Source organism: Clupea harengus, unplaced genomic scaffold, assembly GCF_900700415.2.
Source record: "Clupea harengus unplaced genomic scaffold, Ch_v2.0.2, whole genome shotgun sequence".
NCBI classification, from domain to species: Eukaryota; Metazoa; Chordata; class Actinopteri; order Clupeiformes; family Clupeidae; genus Clupea; species Clupea harengus.
This window is the reverse complement of record NW_024879664.1, coordinates 70391-89945: the sequence shown is the minus strand read 5'-3', so window position 1 is coordinate 89945 and position 19555 is coordinate 70391. Positions and strand designations below refer to the sequence as shown.

General features: G+C 43.3%; 1 protein-coding gene across 2 annotated transcripts; it reads right to left on the bottom strand.

The window, feature by feature from the left end:
• Positions 1 to 7683: 7683 nt before the first annotated feature.
• Positions 7684 to 18476, bottom strand: il12rb1 (interleukin 12 receptor subunit beta 1). 2 transcript variants are annotated; one of them, XM_042704430.1, is made up of 13 exons: positions 18381 to 18476; positions 18120 to 18265; positions 17967 to 17997; positions 17575 to 17694; positions 16853 to 16935; positions 15948 to 16164; positions 15505 to 15660; positions 15208 to 15318; positions 14782 to 14913; positions 13172 to 13333; positions 12403 to 12481; positions 9629 to 9701; positions 7684 to 8500 (listed from the first exon to the last, which is right to left on the bottom strand). In XM_042704430.1, the coding sequence occupies exons 2-13, from the start codon at positions 18237 to 18239 to the stop codon at positions 8156 to 8158; spliced, it is 1629 nt and encodes a 542-aa protein (XP_042560364.1). In that variant the 5' UTR covers positions 18240 to 18265; positions 18381 to 18476; the 3' UTR covers positions 7684 to 8155. The 2 variants fall into 2 exon arrangements, with proteins under 2 accessions (XP_042560364.1, XP_042560365.1); XM_042704431.1 differs by having other exon boundaries at positions 15505 to 15657.
• Positions 18477 to 19555: the final 1079 nt, after the last annotated feature.

Below are 19555 nucleotides of genomic sequence, written 5' to 3'. Positions count from 1 at the left end.
ATCTGCCTGTCTGTCTGTCTGTCTGTCTGTCTAATGATCTAGTCTTGAACTCCCTGAATCCCTATCAGGGTCAGCTGTGTTAAGGTAGGTAAGGATAGGTAAGTATGCACCTCTCTGTTTTGCATTTGGTCTGCACTCTGGGTTGCTTCCATTAAAGCCAGTGACGAGGTAAAAGAAACAGGTGGCTCGTATCGTTGAGGGCAGAACTAATGATAGAAGGAGCTGTCCTTTATCAGGCGGAATCAGGGGCTTTAGAGTTAGCCTTAGCATGAGAGTAATCCAGTGATGGAGGAGAGCACACGGTGCCTGGCCTTTTCTCCTCACCCCCCTCCATCACTCGTATTGGTATTTCACTAATGGACCTGGGATTCCAGTTCCTCCTAAATCCCGGCTGAAAGGCAGAAAACTTTGTCATGTCACAGGCTCAATAAAAGCCTATTATTATGAATGTATTATAATGTAAAAGCCTATATTATTTTTCTACGTCCAACTTTAGCACAGGTCAAAAGATGGCGGTCTGTGTAGAGCTAATCAGAGGAAGGGATCGTCCACCATGTCAGCAATCTTTTGTGTCTGTATTACCAAACAGAAGCATACTCCAGCAGAAGAGAGAGAAACATTTGTGCGATAAGAGAGTAAAGCAGGGATCATTAATGTTGGGGCCAGAGGAGATCAAGCAGCCATGGCCCTGACATACCAGGATGGAACCAATCAGATTGAATTAGCCTACAACAAGAGAGTGCTCTTTTTCATCTGCCTATTCTTCTGTACATGATGTATTATTTATTTCTGTCCTGCCGGGCTCATTAGTGTGTGCTGGAGGCTGCGCTCGTTTTGTCATGAGACTGAACTCAAAGTTTTCCTCTCTAGAGAATTCCTCCACAGGCTGTTTCAACCTTATCTCTCTATGCATACAAGTCTGCATGTGGATGAGAGCCACCCAACAACAGCATGGAAACATATGAAAGAACGTCATGGAGGGATGAATAGAAGATACAAGCACACACACACACAAACACACACACACACACTGTAGTCTAAGCCTTCATCTCAGATAAATGATTTGAGGCTTAAAAAACATCCTGACCTTCCTGAAGCGGTTTGGGAATCTAATTTCAGCAGAGCTTGGTTTCACATGGCTGCCCTGTGTTAGAGTATTTTTCACTCTTGCGTGTTGTTTTGGAGAGGAACCACCATACGAAGCAATTTGTTGTAACAAGATAAGTTTTACTGGTAGATACTGACACAATACAACTTGCTCAACAGACAATCAAGTACAGTCAAGCAAGCTGGAGAATGCATTCTGATCTGATACAGGCGATGCTCAAACTCAAAGGCCTAATCCAGTCATGTCACTCTGGGCCCCTGGGCCGCCCATCTATCGATCTTAAGATTGTGACATACTGTCTCGTCCACTCTGCACATAGTAATAACACATGATTCTTTTGGTATTTTCCATTTACAGAACTTCTGTTTTTCATCTGCTGACACATCTTTATCATCTGAAAGCTTTCCCTTATCTGCGCCACAGACTGGCAAATAATGTTCTTCTCTAAACTTAGTTTCCACTTGCTCTTTCACACAGCCTTCTGTCCCAGTTTTAACTTGCTGTCTCGTCTGGCTTTTTTCATTTGATACATTTCATTTGATACATTTGATACTTCAAATTTATCTTACACCTGACAACATGGACGCTGTGATGGCTGAAGTAAATGAGCTAAACTCTCAACAGCACTAATGTCCACATGAAGAAATAAACACAGTATGTGAGCATTTCCCTGGTCATAGAATAAAGGCTAGACAAACCACTCCACCACAACTGAGCAACAGCAGGATCCCTCTCTCCCTCCCTCTCTCTCTCCCTCCCTCTCTCCCTCCCTCCCTATCTCCCTCCCTAAGTGGACAGAGAAAAGTACAGGAAACATCCTGAGAAGGCAATGGGGCCTGTATGACCAAGTGTTATGAACTGGCTCGTGAGGATTGGAGACAGACCACACACTATACAAAAATAGGGCTTCATTTCAATAAAACAAAAAAAGGGGATACAATAGTAAATGCAAAACACCACAAACACATAGTGCGCACCAGCATCAAACGCATGGTGAGAATTCAAGGCCCCCTTCTGAAGGCCAACAGCACGGCTTTTATCCACACCTCCTCAAGTTTGGACAATCAAGCCAATTATGCCTATTTACCACCCAAAGGCTGTTTCACTGCCACTGCAAAGCCAGTGGGGGTGTCGAGGGGCGTAAGACCAAGAGACACAGTGATATCAAAGCTGGGTCACATGGGGTCTCTGTTCCCCTTATATGAGCCTTGCCGTGCAACCTAATGAATCTGTAACTACACAGACTACCTGAACTATCAGACTACCATAGAGCTGGCCGTGACCAGCACTTACATATGCAATCATAAAAGGGGAACACACACAGCTACATAATCTCCACTCCACTGGGAGAGCTGAACAATGTTGTAATTCATTATCACTGTTAGCTAAAGCTATCGTCTAGAAGGAGGGCCGTGTGCAAGTAAATAAATGCATCGATCTACTTGCACATCTAGTGTCATCTATATGGGCTCTGAAACTATTTAATTGTTTTGTTGCTATATGAATATAATTGAATTTAATTAAATATATAGAAAAGAAAATTCTTGTTTGAGTAGTTCTTTAACTAACATTGTAAGTGATTAAACTGCATTAGTGCTGAGAGTAATACTGCTTGCTTCCACTATAAGCACATGGAGAGGATCGATGCTAAAAGGTAAAGAGCAGAATCAGTGGTGGAAGAAGTATTCAGGTCCTTGATTTTGGTCAAAGTACCAATACAGCAATGTGAGAAAACTCCATTACAAGTAAAAGTCCTGCATGAATGTTTTTGTCCTTGATTTTTGGTGATTCTGGTTTAATTTTTACCAATGTGTTTTTTATGTGTATTTTAAAAGCTTGTTATATTATCCATTGTGTAAAATCTTCATCTTAAAAGTGAGTGCTAACTAAAGCTGTCACATAAATGTAGTGGAGTAGAAAGTAGCCTACACAAATTCCCTCTGAAATGTAGTGGAGTGGAAGTATAAAGCAGCAAAATGGAAATATTCAAGTAATGTACAAATACCTAAGCACAGTACTTAATGTTAATGTTACTTAGTCACTTTCCACCACTGCGCAGAACACGGGAGAATGTTCCTATCTGTAAGTCTTATATTCCTAGCACTGCTGCCTGTATACACAGGGGGGCGCTCCAACATTGTCTGTCATTTTTCAGTGTGAATTTAAATTTAAATATTTTTTTTCAATTGGTGCCTAGAGACTTCTCCAGACAGCACGTAGCATCTAACCTGTTTGTCACACATTCTGGAAAAAGCTGTAAAATGTGTGCGAGACAGAAATCATTTCTTAAATCACATTTTGTATTAAACAAATACGGAGAGTAAGCCTTACACTACCATCACTGCCTGGTAAGCAAAATACAGTTAGTCAGTTGTGTCTTGTTCTCTGTCACGTTAGTTACACCACCCCGTTTGTGCAATATGGGGAATTCCTCTATTACAGACTGTACACTACGGCAGTTAGAGGATCACTCATCACTCTTTCCCCCACTCTTCCTCTGACGCCATTGTAAACTTACATAGTAGTTCTTCATTTTGGAAAGTCTAGGTAGAACTTACTTCAATGTGAATGAACACTTCAGTGACACTGATGATTCATTTCAGTAGAAGCACAGTCTGAATATGTGTGAGAGATACACTATTTTCCGCAAAGTTTGTTGTCCAGGATGGGCACCTATGACAGATGTGTGAGACACTGTTTCACATAGTTCAAGTGTCAAAACCCAAATTTCTTGACTGAATCTCTCTTACCTTCTCCTATCAGAGTTATCTTAATAAACAAACAGGAAGATAGGAAGATTTGTCACGCCACTGCGCTTTCAAAACCTGCAGCCTGTAACACTCAAAAAAGGGAAGTACTGTCACCATTTGCATCCCTTTTCTACTCTTCCCATCGTATGTCCGTCACTCAGTGCAGGACGTCTTGCTGTTAAGAGATCTAGAGGAATGAAACCTGAAGATATCACAATGTCGTCCATGGTGAGAATTAGACATCTTTGATATCAGAAAAATGTACCTCCAACCTGGCCATGCTTAGATATCCTGGTATTATGCTTTAATGATATAATGAATAATATAATACGATTATGCTTTACCCAATCCAGGGGTTTCTTTTAGTGTGCTTTCAAGCACTGTCCTGTGTCTCTACGTGAAATGTATTCTGTGGAACAATTAGTTTAAAAGTTTAAAAGTCACTTAAATTCTTTTCAGTTGTCATTCAACTTATTATGATGTTTTGTTGTTGTAATGTATTACGCTTATGGTGTTATTCTTCCTGTTTGCCGATCCCAGGACATGTCAAACACCACAGACAAACCCACAGACCCTGGTTCAATGATCCTGGTCGTGGGGCTGTCAGTAGGGGTTCCTCTGTCTCTCCTTGCACTTACTGGTGTGGTGGTGGCCGTAGTCTGGTTCCGCGGTAGGTCCTCAGGACGGTTTGAGTCCATGGAACCGACGACCAACACGCCAAAAACCGTTCAGGACTACCCTCCTGTTTCTTACCCCACCGACTCAGCCCATACGGAGGCCATCTACGAGAACTATCAGCCAGGAGCGTTCTCTCCTCACGCAGGGTCCCAAGCTCCAGTCACCACCAGTGGGGGTCAAAGGTCAGTTCTTGGGTCACGCCTGGGGGTCTTTAGCACAATTCAACATCTCACCTTGTACAGTAGCTTTATCACAGCAGTTATCCTTGCCCAGACTCAGGATGCAGCAGCTCTTTAACCTGTGAACAACCTGCGGAATCCCCCAAATTAACAGACATCGGGTTGTTGATATCTTTTTCTGATAATGGCGTTGAGCTGTAAAGTGAAATTTAACCGTCTCTTTTCTTCTGACTGAAGTCCATGGACTAGAACTCTGACACGCTGATGTGTCTCAGGGTTCCACTATCGCTTGAACTCCTTTCCTTATTTCTCACCATGAGAGAGGAGTCTGTTCAGGCGTGGTGTGTCTACATGGCATTGCTCCATTTCCCCCCCTTGTGTGCCGTGGTTCTGCCTAAGGTTTCTTCCTGATTAACAGGGAGTTTTTTCTCTCCCTGTCACCATTGTGCTCTAAGGGGGTCCAGGCACTGGGCTCTGTAAAGCGCCTTGAGAAAATTCTATTGTTTTTGTGCTATATAAATAAAATTGAATTTAATTGAATTAACAAAATATACATTTCCTCATAATGAGTAACTCATATAGCTCTGCTAACTTATGTTACTATATAAACGTCACAACTGTTTCCTTTAAAGCTCTCGTACATCTATCCTAATTCCTACACTCGGATAAACACCAAGAAAAAGACATTTTCACTGAGATAAAAAACCTGCTATTTCTTCAAAAGAGGAAATAAAGCAAAGCCGAGTTTATTGTGTAAACATTGCATGAAATGGGACTGAAATCTTTAGAAATAGTTCCTCTGTGTGTCCAAACTGCCACACTAAAAGCACTTCAGTTCCGTCAAACATAATTGAAGCTTGGCTAAATAATTTCTATGAATCATGCACTTTGACTGCTAAGTTATATTTTGCTTTCAAAAACATGTGTTGTTGTAATCCCTATAATCTCCCTTTCCTCATATGCAGTATGGATGTATTTATGGACAAGTTTGTTGGGCACTTCTCTGCTTAAAGACTCACATTATATGAAGCTTGGTGTCCAGTGACGTGGTGAAGTTTTGTGTCATTGTGTCTTTTCTTCTTCTTCTTTCAGATATGACATTCACGGTCGCCACTCGCCCATAATGGTGGACCCAGGAGACACAGGAATTTACGCCAACGTCCCGTCCACATTCCCATCCAGAACCTAACAAGGCCAAACCCCTGAGCACGCTTTTTCCAAGCTGCGTCTTCTCGCTGCTCTGCTGGTCCCGCTCCAGAACAGGACTTCATTAGGACTATATCATGTTCAGATAAGAGCCGGGTCAGGACCTGATTGGGACCAAATTAGGACCAGACCAGGGTCGGATCACGTTCCAAGTTAACTGCATTCTGGGCAGCTTCAGTAAAGTACTGCAGGCTGCACGCTCTCTACAGCTGGTTTGTCTCTGCGGTTATCTCAAACTACCATCTTCAGATTGGCACGCTACATAATGGCTTGAAAAAAAGAGTGCTTTCTGTCTTTATTATTTGGAGCAGTGGTGGAAACGTCCTGACTAGAAATGCATAGCAGATGATTTTTAATATTTTAAAAGTATTTGGATATATTTTATTATTACTATGGACAGGTGACGTCTCTCAAAGGTGAAAAAATATCTGTTTACATAATGTGTATATGTATTAGTGCTGTCAATCACAGTTAATTGCTTTTTCTTACGTATATCAATTCAAATACTATTGTTTGACAACCTCTTTTTAACTCTGAACACAGACTCTCTCGTATGAGCTACAGATGTCCAATAACACCACCAAGGCCATCAAAATTGACTATCAGCTTGAAAGGCATATCTGTTACATGTGTAGTAGCACGTCATGTGTGAAAGGACTCTCATTTTGAAACAGGGCTCGAGGTGAAGAGAAGAGAGACTTTAGGGGAAGGTGATAATAACTAAATTTGCCGGTGTGCAGTCCTCTGGGTTAGTTTTAAGCTGAAGTGCTCAATAAACTGGTAAGCTTTTAAATTCAACTAAGCCCCGTGTCAAGTGTATGTTGGATGCCCCCAGATATTTTCACCATTACATATGCCCTAACAGAAAAATGAATGCGTTAATTTCGACAGCACTAATATGTGTATAGTTTCTAGTAGTTAATTTGTTCACTGTAACTGCAGGCGTTTCTGTTTTGCTTCTTGTGTAAATGTAAACTGTGTATTAGGAGACGAAGCATGTATTACGTCCAGTATTGATGATGTCACAAACAGCACTATGACCACCTACACCTCATGGCAGGACTACAAACAAACATGTTATGTGATTTTGTAAATGCACTAATTTGGCACTGTCTCTGAACAAGGCCCTAACCAAATTTTTAACGTTGTGGAGGTGAAATCTGACGGAATAGAAAGGCAGCATTTAATGTGTGGGGACACCAGATTTGTCCTAAACGTTGGTTTGGGTGGGTGCATGTCACCCCCAGTCTGTATGATGTTACTGTCTTTTCTCTGAGCCTGTACTCTATGTGGAGGGTATGTGTAGTGTGCAGTTCATTGTAATAATAATTTCTCCAGATTATTGTTTCTCCAGATTACGCAACACTTTAATGTCTCTGAATTCCCCCTCAGTGGATTAAACTGTATTGGGAGGCTATCATCCACATATGCATGTCCAAATCCTTTTTTACAAAACACATAAATACAACTAAAATATAATGTCAAATCACTTCACAGAGGCAGTATGAGCTATCTATAATGTTTAAGATATACTTTCTCAGTTCAGAAGGAAAGGTCTCTGGATGTCCTGGTTGGTGCTGCTCTGGTGCAGATGGATGCCACATCAGAACTAGATTTGTTCTAGAGCAAGCTGCTATCTCTAATTTGCCTTTGTGCATGTGCTGCATGTGTAAACCACAATTTATGTGTTCGTGTGTGTGTGTGTAGGTGTTTGATCGATTTCAGTCTCAATACCAGGATTTGAGGACGTATACAAGCCAAATGTCACAATATCTTTTATTCAAAATAAAGACAATAACATGTAGGTAAATCTAACAATAAACCTGGGTTGTCTGGGGGGGTTTGTTTGCTAATGGCTAATGCTGCACCAAAACTGCAAAATGTTCAGTGAAATCAACCACAATGAAACCTCAAGATGTGTCGGTGATGACACTTCTTAACCAGTAGCCTCACAGACCCGCCTGATAGTTTCCGGCCCATGATGAGTGCTTTCTTTGACACTATGAAGCTCATTCAGTGAACACCTCAGTCTGATGACATCATTGAGGGATAACGCTCTCAGTCCCCACAGCGGTGCTTCTCTGACTCTCCAGGCCAGGGTTCATCAGGTTAGAACATCTCATAGAACGAGTTTATTGTACCGAGAGTTCCCATGTTCTCACACGACTAGTAGGTTCTGCAGGGTTAGAATGCCCGGGTGGTCTGCTAAGGTCTACAGAGAGTTATTGTTGTTCTCACATGACTCGTAGGTTCACGTCGAAGAACAGCCCGTTCTTGTAGACGGGCGATGTGACGTCGCCCTCGTTTTCTCCCAATGTTCTCTCCATCGTTTCCGTGACCTCGGGGATCCCGAGTGTCTGCCGCTTGTAGTCGGGGTTCAGAGTCACGTCACACTCATTTGTCACACTCATGACATCATCCTGCTTTTCCTCTTTCGCCTCCTCCTCGCACTCGCTCCCCACCTGCTCCTCCTGCAGCAGCGTGCGCCCCTCCTCTGGGGTGAAGCGCAGAGCTTCGGGGGTCTTCTGCATGTGCTCCAGGGTGACCACATACACTTCCTCCTTGGGTGGCTGTACTTCCTGCAGAAGGGAGTTAAACCACACAGACAGAAAGTGTGATCTGAAGATGACATTAGGGGAAGTGTGTCAAAGTTAAGTGACATGGATCAGTCTGAGGTGTCTGAAGGAGCAGATGGTTTGAGATGGGAGTTGCGGAGTCATCGGAACCTCAACGGCTCTTGAGCCGCAACGCCTCCTCATGACATCATGCTCATGCTCTGTGCTGCTGCTACTGCTACTGCTGCTACACATGCACAGTGTGTGTGTGTGTGTGTGTGTGCGTGTGTGCGTGCGTGCGTGCATGCATGCGTGTGCCAGTTTGCGCATGTGTGTGTGTGTGTGTGTGCTTGTGTGTGTGTGTGTGTGTGTGTGTGTGTGTGTGTGTGTGTGCGCGTGTGGGTTGCTTCTGCTACAGCTTACTGTAATGTAAGCACTGGAGTTTTTAGACAGCAGGGGATTTCCTTCAGCCATGCTGACAGTTGAGCATTAACCTTTATAGGGCTATGGGCTCACTGTCCTCCTCCACCCAAAACATCAACATCCTTGACCTGTGGGGTCCCCCAGGGGTCGATCTTGGGGCCTATATTATTATTCAACCTTTATTTGCTCCTTTATATGATTTCTTGAATCTCTGTTCAGTATGAACTGTGCTAAATCGAAACATTTAATCTTTCCTTGCCTCGCCTTATGAGGTGCCTTCAGCTCATGGTGAATCAAATCATCAATAGCTCAAAATAGCCTAAATCTTCATCCAGAACTCTGGATGTGGTAGACCATGTCCCCTAAACCGTTACGTACCCACCACATTAATACACATATTAATAAACATATTCATTACAGATTGATAACCATATTTTTAAACAGATATTGTAGGAGTGTTACTAAACTGGTCCATACCTGTATCACTCTGAATGCAGAGCCTGACAGGTATGAACATTTTGTCAGATAGCTGGTGCTCTGTGTTAGCTGGGTTTTGAGTAAATCACACACTGCAAGGTGTTTTACTTTCCTGGACCGTGTGTATCCCGAGAAACTATGGTGTGTGTGTGTGTTTGTGTGTGTGTTCTATGTTAGCTGGGTTTTGAGTAAATCACACACTGCTATGCTATGCTGTGTGTGTGTGTGTGTGTGTGTGTGTCGAGGTCTCACCTGAGAGCTAAGGGAGTACTTTGCTGAGAGTTGGAAGACGGGCTTTGGGACTGCTGGCAGCTTGTTTCTGAGTCTGAAAGAAAAAATACTGTTATTCCCCGGCTGTTAGCCACAGCTAATACTGTTATTTCCTGATTGTTAAATGCAGCTAATACTGTTATTTCCTGACTCTTAGCCGCAGCTAATACTGTTGTTTCCCGACTGTTAAATGCAGCTAATACTTATGGGGCGCCGTTTGTAAAATGTCGCACGTTCTAAAACCCTGCTCAGTTTTGGTACATTTAGCATTATCATATGGGGAAAAAAGCACAACAATATTCAAATGTCACTTTTTCAAACATTTAGAGAGATATTCATGTAAGGATAATGTTTGGCAGTAACACAAAGTTGTTGAATAATATAAATGTTTCATCTAAATGTAAATGTTAAATATAAATGTAAATGTTAAATATAATCGTAAATGTTCAATGTTATATAAGTGTTAAATGTAAATGTTAAATGTAAATGTAAATGTAAATGTTAAATGTAAATGTACATGTTAAATGTTCAGTCTACATGTCAGATTTGAAGACTGAACCTTACAATATTTTCGGTAATTGGCTTTCATAGTTTTCACGTCATGTCAGAATTACCAGCTTGCGGTCAAGAAATACACTCCACAGCTGTCTACCACTGGAATTTATACAGGAACTGACCATCTTTCATTCAAGATTATTTAATATATCCGCTTTAAATTGGTCTGACATCGGTAGTAAAACGCCAGACAGTTGTTGCTCGGTTGGCTGTTCAAATCGGCGAGGTGACAAGCCCGGCTGTTTCCAGCTGATTGTAGACGTCTTCTGGGTCAACTTTTCTCAGGCGGGCAGTAAAGTAGCCTTATTTTTGGAGCTTGCAATAAAAGCAGTAACGCTGTTTTGGTCGCCTCATTTATCAGAATAACTACCTAAAACGGGAATAGATCAAGAAATGAAGTCAAGAAACAAAGCATCAACACGATTAAAATTGGATTACCCGGTTTCTGCTCTGAGATTGCGACAAGTACCTAAGCAAGTAGGCTAGGCTACTGTATTTTGTCATCCAACTGGTAATACTACAATGCCAGTAGAAAATACTTGGGAAGATAATTTCGGTTGTCATTCGCCAGACCAGGTGGTTGTTCTTGTGTTAACCAGGAAATTGTGTCAAATGATAAAGAACAGCGTTGGGTAGGCTAAAGGCTGCTAGCTAACATCATGTAGCTGGTAGCTAGCTATTAAATGGCAATCATCTTTGCTCTGATAATGAAGATGTTTATTAGTTTTCACCTTCCAGACGACATCGTTATGAACCCATCCCCTTCTGAAAATTAAATTACTATCTGTGCTTTTGGTAGGCTTTCAGTTTTTGAGGTGTGTAGGGGGACGGATTTTCTATTAGATAGATGTAAATATCTCCAAACTGGAGCTCAGGCAAGGACTTCTACGACGTTATAGAAATACAAATATCAGCGGGTGCAGTAAAGGGATCACAGGTTCCCAAAATGTATTTTTTTTCTAGATATCTCTGTCTGGCTATTGTGGTATGATCTATGTTTGATGGCGATCGTAATTGAGTAGGCTGCACTGCTCAACGTTGTCCACTGTTGGTCGACATCTTCGCTTTTGCCCACAAGGTATCCCTTGTAGTGTGACTGAAAGCTAGGAATTACTGTAAATATTGTAATGTTCTGTCGTCAAGTCTGACATGTAGACTGAACATTTACATTTACATTTAACATTTACATTTACATTTACATTTAACATTTACATTTACATTTACATTTAGCATTTGATATTTGTATTTACATTTAACATTTACATTTAACACTTATATTTAACATTTATATATAACATCGAACATTTACGTTTATATTTAACATTTACATTTAACATTTACATTTATATTTAACATTTGCATTTAACATTTAACATTAACATTTAGATGAAAGATTTATATTATTTAACAACTTTGTGTTACTGCCAAAAATGAAAAGTTACATTCATTTACATGAATTTATCTCTAAATGCTTGAAAAAGTGACATTTGAATAATGTCATGCTTTTTTTCCCCATATGATAATGCTAAATGTACCAAAACTGAGCAGGATTTTCGAACGTGCAACATTTTACAAACGGCGCCCCATAAATACTTGGTGCGGCCTATACATGGGAATGCATTTTTTTCACCTGGTAGTAACGTGCACAGTAACTCAGCCAGGTAAAACGTGAATGGGTCTCTTTCTCTCTTCCTCTTTCACATACGAATCCCATGAATGTTTCCGGTAAAAAACAACATGGGCTAGATAACAAATTGTCATTCACACTCAGTCTGCCATAACAATGAAGTAACATGTGTTGTGTATTCCCACCTGACTATTTAACAGGATGCTATGGAGCGTGAACTTCCACCAGAGGTGAAAAGCATGCAAGGTCTCGTGTCTGTGCCAATCTTGGATGCAAAGTGATCACAACCACTTGCAGACAACGTGAATGAAGGGGGAGAACTACCCCCCCCCCCGCCCCCCCTTGCCCTTCTTGAACCCATTAATTCAATGGTTGTAGTTCCCACCTCAAGCGTGTTAGAAGATTTATCGTTTATGGTACTAGGGGATTGACTAATGTTTTGACGGTTGGCGTCCATTCCCTCATGACACCATAAAACATTAGGGGCAAAGTCTCGATAAATGGTTTTCACTGTGAATGGTAATTCGTTCTGTTAGGTGCTGTAAAGTAGCCTTGGCCTTCTGTGTAGACTCACCTGATGAGGATGAAGGGGCAGGCCGCCAGGACCGACAGACCCAGCAGAGAGCCGATGATGATCCATTCCCTCTGCGTGCCTGTGAGGGAGAGAGCAGGGCACAGGGGACAGGACTCGTACCTGAGGAGGCTGCCTCACTTTACACCACATTTAACATTGCATCTCCCCATCCTGCTCCTGCATGTTTGTTATCCTTCCCTGCTCTGCATGCTTGACTTAACTTATTGGTTGCACTCTTACTTAGTAGAACACAGCTAATTTAGCTAATTTTTTATACTCTATAATAATATACTATATAGAATCTATATAGATACATAATCTATTTATATATAATCTATATAGAAAATGATCATTATTAAGGATATCTTTGGCAGGTTGAGATACATTGGTTGGCAGTATTTAATTTGTTAAAGTGTTTTCTAATATTCTTGTAATTAGTCATATTTCTGCAATTTAGTGATCCAAATAAGTGATCAACTGCTAGAGCAAGGTGCGAGGAAAACACTAAGGTTTGATACTGCTTACAGATGAAAATGTATCTAAACTGTACAGTACTGTAAGTAGCTTTGGATAAAAGTTTCTTCTAAATGATAAATATAAAACTATAAATTCCCATTGGTCCCCCAAAGACATTTGCAGCCATCCTGCCCTCATCGGCCTGTGCTGATGGCGTAACCCTCTGTGATGAGTGGAACTGCTAGTGCCTGAGTGAGCTAACCCTCACTAGCACGCCTCACACAAGAGAGCAGAGAGTGCAGCGCTACGGTACCCGTCTGTCCTGTGCCGTCCTCAAGGCTTGTCCAGATCTTAACCATACGTCTGGGCCCAGAGCCCATACTGGTCTCCCCGGCAACTGTGATGTTGTACTCGAAGGCAGGCGTGAGATCTCGGAATGTTTTGCAGGTCTTAGATTCTGGAACATTCTCACAAACTATCAGCCCAGGAAAGATGGAGGAGGCAAGATGATGAACATGTAATGTCTGACAGATCAAGATGCCAGTTTATTTACCTTTTCATGATATATACTGAATGTTACACAGCCCCCTAAGGGTCATGATGGAAATTATTTTAGTTTGATGGTGAGAATTGTTTTTTTATAAGCTACCTTTTCATCTCCTCACAATACTTCTGCATTCCCTCGCCACAGTTTTCCGCTCCATCACAAGTTTTGCGTTCCCCTGCAATAGCCTACATTTTGCATTGCCTCACAATTCTTTTGCGATCCCACTCTTGGTGTATTTGCCTATAGCATGCAACATGGATGCACATGGGTCAGCTCACAGACTTGTACTGTCTTGGCATTAAATGGCCTTAAATGTGCAGGTATAATTTTACCGCTTAAAGCATGGCCATGTCATGAGCTAAAGTAAACTTAAACGAATACTTAGAATAAGAGGGGTCACTAAAAGTTCTCACCATAAAAAAAAAAAAAAATTCCCACCATGACCCGTAGAATTGTAGAAGCATATTGTTAAAAATATGTTCATTACAGGACAGCCGCTGAGGAACTGCCCTCCAAAATATCCCTCAACACCTACCTACTCCATGTGTGTGTGTGTGCGTGCGTGCGTGTGTGTGTGTGTGTGTGTGTAGGAAACATAATTATATATTTCTTTTAAAATATATCATTCAATCAGCCAGTATGTGAGTGAGAGGACAGCAGGCCAAGCGGTTCCTGTGGTGCAGAGAGCAGTGTGTCCCGCAGCATGTTCCTCCCCTCCTGACAGGCAGAGGTGTGTGTGTGCATGTTCCTCCCCTCCTGACAGGCAGAGGTTTGTGTGCATGTTCCTCTCCTCCTGAGAGGCAGAGGTGTGTGTGTGCATGTTCCTCCCCTCCTGACAGGCAGAGGTGTGTGTGTGCATGTTCCTCCCCTCCTGACAGGCAGAGGTTTGTGTGCATGTTCCTCTCCTCCTGAGAGGCAGAGGTGTGTGTGTGCATGTTCCTCCCCTCCTGACAGGCAGAGGTGTGTGTGTGCATGTTCCTCCCCTCCTGACAGCCAGAGGTGTGTGTGCATGTTCCTCCCCTCCTGACAGGCAGAGGTGTGTGTGCATGTTCCTCCCCTCCTGACAGGCAGAGGTGTGTGTGTGAGAGAGCAATGTGTCCTGCAGTATGTTCCTGTGGCGCAGAGAGCAGTGTGTCCTGCAGTATGTTCCTCAGCTCCTGACAGGCAGAGGTGTGTGTGCATGTTCCTCACCTCCTGACGGGCAGAGGTGTGTGTGCATGTTCCTCACCTCCTGACGGGCAGAGGTGTGTGTGCATGTTCCTCCCCTCCTGACGGGCAGAGGTGTGTGTGCATGTTCCTCACCTCCTGACGGGCAGAGATGTGTGTGCATGTTCCTCACCTCCTGACGGGCAGAGGTGTGTGTGCATGTTCCTCACCTCCTGACAGGCAGAGGCGGTAGTGCGTGAGGAAGCCCCTCTGCAGTGGCACAGGGATGGGCTGCCAGCACGCTTTCACAGACGTGGATGTCACGTCCACCACCGTCAGGTTCTGGGGCGCCACCAGCGGAGCTGAAACAACACACATATCCCCAGAGAGCATGACTACATGTGTGTGTGTGTGTGTGTGTGTGTGTGTGTGTGTGTGTGTGTGTGTGTGTTGTGGCCTGTCCAGGCTTAGTCAGATCCATTTTTGAGTCAGCTGTGGGGTATGATATGACATGATATGATTTGATATGATATGATATGATATGATATGATATGACATGAGCATGAAACACGACACAACACAACACAACACGCTATGATATGATTCCTGTGTTAATCACACTAAAGTCTGATCTCTTGATGAGCCAGGAGACGTACTTGACTCATTCTTGTATACAGGGCAGCTGTAGCGGGTGTGAGGCCTCTTCTTACTCTTAGTTCGCATGTGAGCAAAGTAGTAGTAGCGCACAAAGTCCTCCATGTCTGCAACTACAGACAACAACAACAACAACAACAACAGGCTCACGTGAGTGCCATAGACTCTTACACTACAGCACTAAGTTTTCAAGGGGGTCCACAAAAATACTAATGATAAAAATATCTATCTGAACTGTACTGTAAGTGGCTTTAGATAAAAGATGCAATGCTAAATGTGGCCATTAGGCTTCTCCTTACTCTTTGTGATGTGAGCCTCTTTTTTCTTCGTAGCGTTTTTCACCTCTGCCGGTTCAGGTTGTGTATTTCCATCCTCCAGTCTGTACCACTCCCAACATATCCTCTTCAACTCTTTCTTCTTCATCTTATCCACCTCCATCTCCTTGGAACAGTCTGCTGTGAATGAGACAGACATTATTCCAAAAGTAGTTCTCAGGGGGAAGTGTGGGGCAGTTCTACGAAGTCCTGTGTGTGTGTGTGTGTTTGTGTGTGTGTGTGTGTGTGTGTGTGTGTGTGAGAGAGAGAGAGAGAGAGAGAGAGAGAGAGAGTCTGTTTGTGTGTGTGATTAGGTGTGTCTATATGAGTGATTGTGTGTGTGTGTGTGTTTGCGTGTGTGTGTGTGAATCTCTGGGCATTAAAAAAAGCGAACTAAATCTCTATAGACATTCTTGACCCACACATACTTCTCAGGTGCTGGACTGCAGGCACAGTGATGTTCTGGCTCGGAGACGATCCTAAGTTGTTGCTGGCGTAGATGTTGACCCGGACCACAGATAAGGTGATGGTGATTTTGAACTCTGTACTGTTGGTGCTGAGGGTGTGGGGGTGTTTTGCACAAGGCCAATTGTAGAGGGAGAGATTATAGTGCAGGCCTCCCACACTCGCCTCAACAGGAGGGGGCTGGAGGGGAAAGGGAGAGGAGGGGAGAGGGGTAGAGAGAGGAGGGGAGAAGGGTAGAGAGAGGAGGGGAGAGGGGGAGAGGAGGGGAGAGGAAGGGAGAGAGAATAAGAGAGGAGGGGAGAGGGGTAGAGAGGAGTAGAGAGAGAAGGGGAGAGGGGTAGAGAGGAGTAGAGAGGGGTAGAGAGAGGAGGGGAGAGGGGTAGAAAGAGGAGGGGAGAAGGGTAGAGAGAGGAGGGGAGAAGGGTAGAGGAGGGGAGAGGGGTAGAGAGAGGAGGGGAGAAGGGTAGAGAGAGGAGGGGAGAGGGGTAGAGAGGAGGAGGGGAGAAGGGATAGAGAGAGGAGGGGAGAGGGGTAGGGGTAAGACAAAGGGAATGAGAGAGAGGGAGAGAATGGGGGAGTGAGAAAGAGAAGTGAATAAACAGAAACTTGGGAAACACTTCCTCTCTGTGTCCCATCCCTCTGTCAGCTCACTGCCCAGATATCAGCTGACTCAAACCCGACCTGCATTCCCAGTGGATCTAACAGGGATCTAGTGGGAGGAGATCCAGCGGATCCAGGTCTCTTCCAGCCGCAGCATCTCTTGCATTTTCTGTGTATGTGTGTGTTTGTGTGTCTTTGAAGTGTATACCTCTGAAGCCTTGTCACACTTGTTAACCCCCCCCCCACACACACACACACACTGCCTTACCTTCCAGGACACCTTGAGCACACGCGCATTCTGCTTCTTGTTCGGTGTGACGTTCCATGTGACCACAGGAGGCGTGTCGAGCTCTGAAACGGTCCCACACAGGTACGTGATAGGATGTGAGTCACAGGAAACGACCTGACCTAGATTATGTGCAACTCAGCTGGGTCTAACCTAGAACCAGAACCCTAGACAGCTAACAGCCATCTCTAAGAATGAACTACACTCTGACGCATGAACACATTTCACTTTGAGCTTTCTTACATTTACATTTACATTTAGTCATTTGGCAGGCGCTTTTATCCCAAGCGACGTACAAAGGAGAAAACAATCAAGCTACGAGCAATAGAGACTTAGTGTAACAATAAATACTACTTTACATAAGAAATACAAAATGCAGGAATGTAGCTACTGTAAATGCGAGTTAAGTACTAGTTAGAGGAGACAGCTTTAGAAGAAAGATAAGTAGAAGTAGAGGAAGGAAGAGGAAGGGAGAGGAAGTGCTTATGTTATCTTTCTGTTATCTTTTCTTTTATCTTTCTGTTATCTTTTAAAATACAATCATTCAGTGTACTTTCTCATCAAACTGTGGTCTCTGCTGCATTAAAGGTTCTCTTCAAACAAGGTTATTCAAATTAAAATGAGAATTTTAAACAATTCAAATTATTATTATGTTATTTTGCCCTCTTCAAATTCAAATTATTATTGTTGTTGGGCAGACTCACGTAAAGGCATGTAGATTGGTGAGCTCCAACCACTCCATTCTGCGTATCTGACCTCCTTAGCCCTGCGTCGGGCCTGGAGCTTGTAGGCAGCTTCCCTCGCCACGCTCATGTTTAAGGAATCTAAGGAGGGAAAATCACCACTGAGACACGCATCACTAGTATGTCTCTAGCTATCATGACTGTGATTGTGCAAAGGCTAGTGAGAGACATTTATGAAAACATTAAAAAGGAAAAAAACATTAGAAATGCATGCAGCGTTGAGCAACGTGTACATTTCAGGTAAGATATAATTTCTATGACAAAACGAGATGTTTATGAAACAGAACACAGAAAGTGATGGTGTAAATGTCAGTGTGTCGTTTGGAAATCCATGTGATATGCAGGACACATACCTGGTTTGTCATCTTCTGTTGTAAAGTTTTTCTTTACCGTGAGTGACCGAAAAAACACAAAAAAAACATCATTATTAAAAATAAGAAACAAAGAGACAGAAACTGACAAAAACTTTTATTGTTAAAAGACAAGAGGACCACATGAAGCCTTACACATGACCAGGTGCTGCTAGGGTGTCCAGTCTCCTTATATCTGACTTCATAGTCGGACCCCCTGCGGTCTTCAGGCTTGTCCCACTCCAGGAACAGCAGTCCAGAGGATCTCGATCTCATTCTTACCTCAGGCGCTGGATATTTAACTGAGGGTTTTAAAGTGAAACCGTCAGTCAGACAACCTCTCCCGTTAAACAGCTGTAATTGATGGACAGACTCCAGTATTAGGTAGTGGAGAGATGGAGAGCAGGCTGTCTCTACCTGCCTGGTCAAGTCGTACTGTGCTGATAGTGGAGGAGCAGCTACTGTTGGCCCATTGAGCAGACACCCAGACATGCAGGAGAATGTCTATCCAGGTACTCACACGCTCCAGTTCCAGAATAACGCCCCTTCTCCTCACCAACAGGAAAATCTTTAGTATCATTTTCTGTTTCTTTCCTTGAACAGAAAAAACAAGACCACATTGACAGTGGATGACTTACTATCAAAAGGCACTTGACAGGACATACTTGTTTTATGGACCTAATAATATTAAATGAAGTACACTTGTGTGTAATCTAATGACCTCATGTCAAGTATACTTGAGGGCACTGTACTTGTGGGCTGTCAGCTAATGTCATTGTAAAGTAAAAGTGTCAAGTGGATTGTGTTTGTGGATGCTCATGTTACCTCAGGTGAAGTGTATATGAAAGTCCTCTCGTGTCCTCCTCTGAAGTCCACTCACATCTAAAATCCTCGTCTGCTTTTGTGCTGTTCTTGTAGCAGTCGGGCCTGGAAAGGGTTCTACATGGACTGTCTCCTATGGCAACAATACCAGCCAAACAGAAACCAACCGAGAGCAATGCGTGTAGCACAAGTTGTCACATGTATATTACTGTTAATTGGAGTTCAGTTCAGATTGTTTGGAGATGGCTATCAGGTGTGTATGTGTATGAGTGTGTGTGTGTGTGTGTGTGTGTGTGTGTGTGTGTATTCATGAGTCTTATCTTATATCTTGTAGAGAACACAACAAACCAGTAGTATAGTAACCATACTTCTCCGATAAGCTAACCAGAGGTTTCCGCAAATTGTAACACATCTGCTCTAGGTGTCTGTTCTTCGCTGTGCTGGCTTTGTAGCGCAGAGATTATGAGTGCTGCTAAAAGCCACAATAGATGCCAGTAGATAAGAGCAACACTTTACCTTTGAGGGGAGACGCGGCGAGGAGAGCACACAGCACACACAGCGGCACACACCGACCCATATCCTCTCAGAGACAACTGGGGGGTGGGGGGGGGGGGGGTGACACACTCTCACACACTCCTCCGGGTCTCTCAAGTCTCTCTTCAGAACCGGCCCGCTCACACTCGCTCGATCTGTCAGGCGGCGCAGGAACCACTGAGCACAAGATCTGCCGTGCCCCTGTTGTCGAGAAGAGCCTCAAATGTCAGCACATT

Bases quoted from the DNA above. Each gene is read 5' to 3' on its own strand.
- il12rb1 (XM_042704430.1), bottom strand. From the start codon at position 18,239: ATGAGATCGAGATCCTCTGGACTGCTGTTCCTGGAGTGGGACAAGCCT. The intron at 15,661-15,947 runs GTATGTGTGGGT...TCTCATTCACAG, and splicing joins TGCAGTCCAGCACCTGAGAA to CAGACTGTTCCAAGGAGATG. The intron at 8,501-9,628 runs GTGAGACCTCGA...TCCCTTCTGCAG, and splicing joins AGTACTCCCTTAGCTCTCAG to GAAGTACAGCCACCCAAGGA.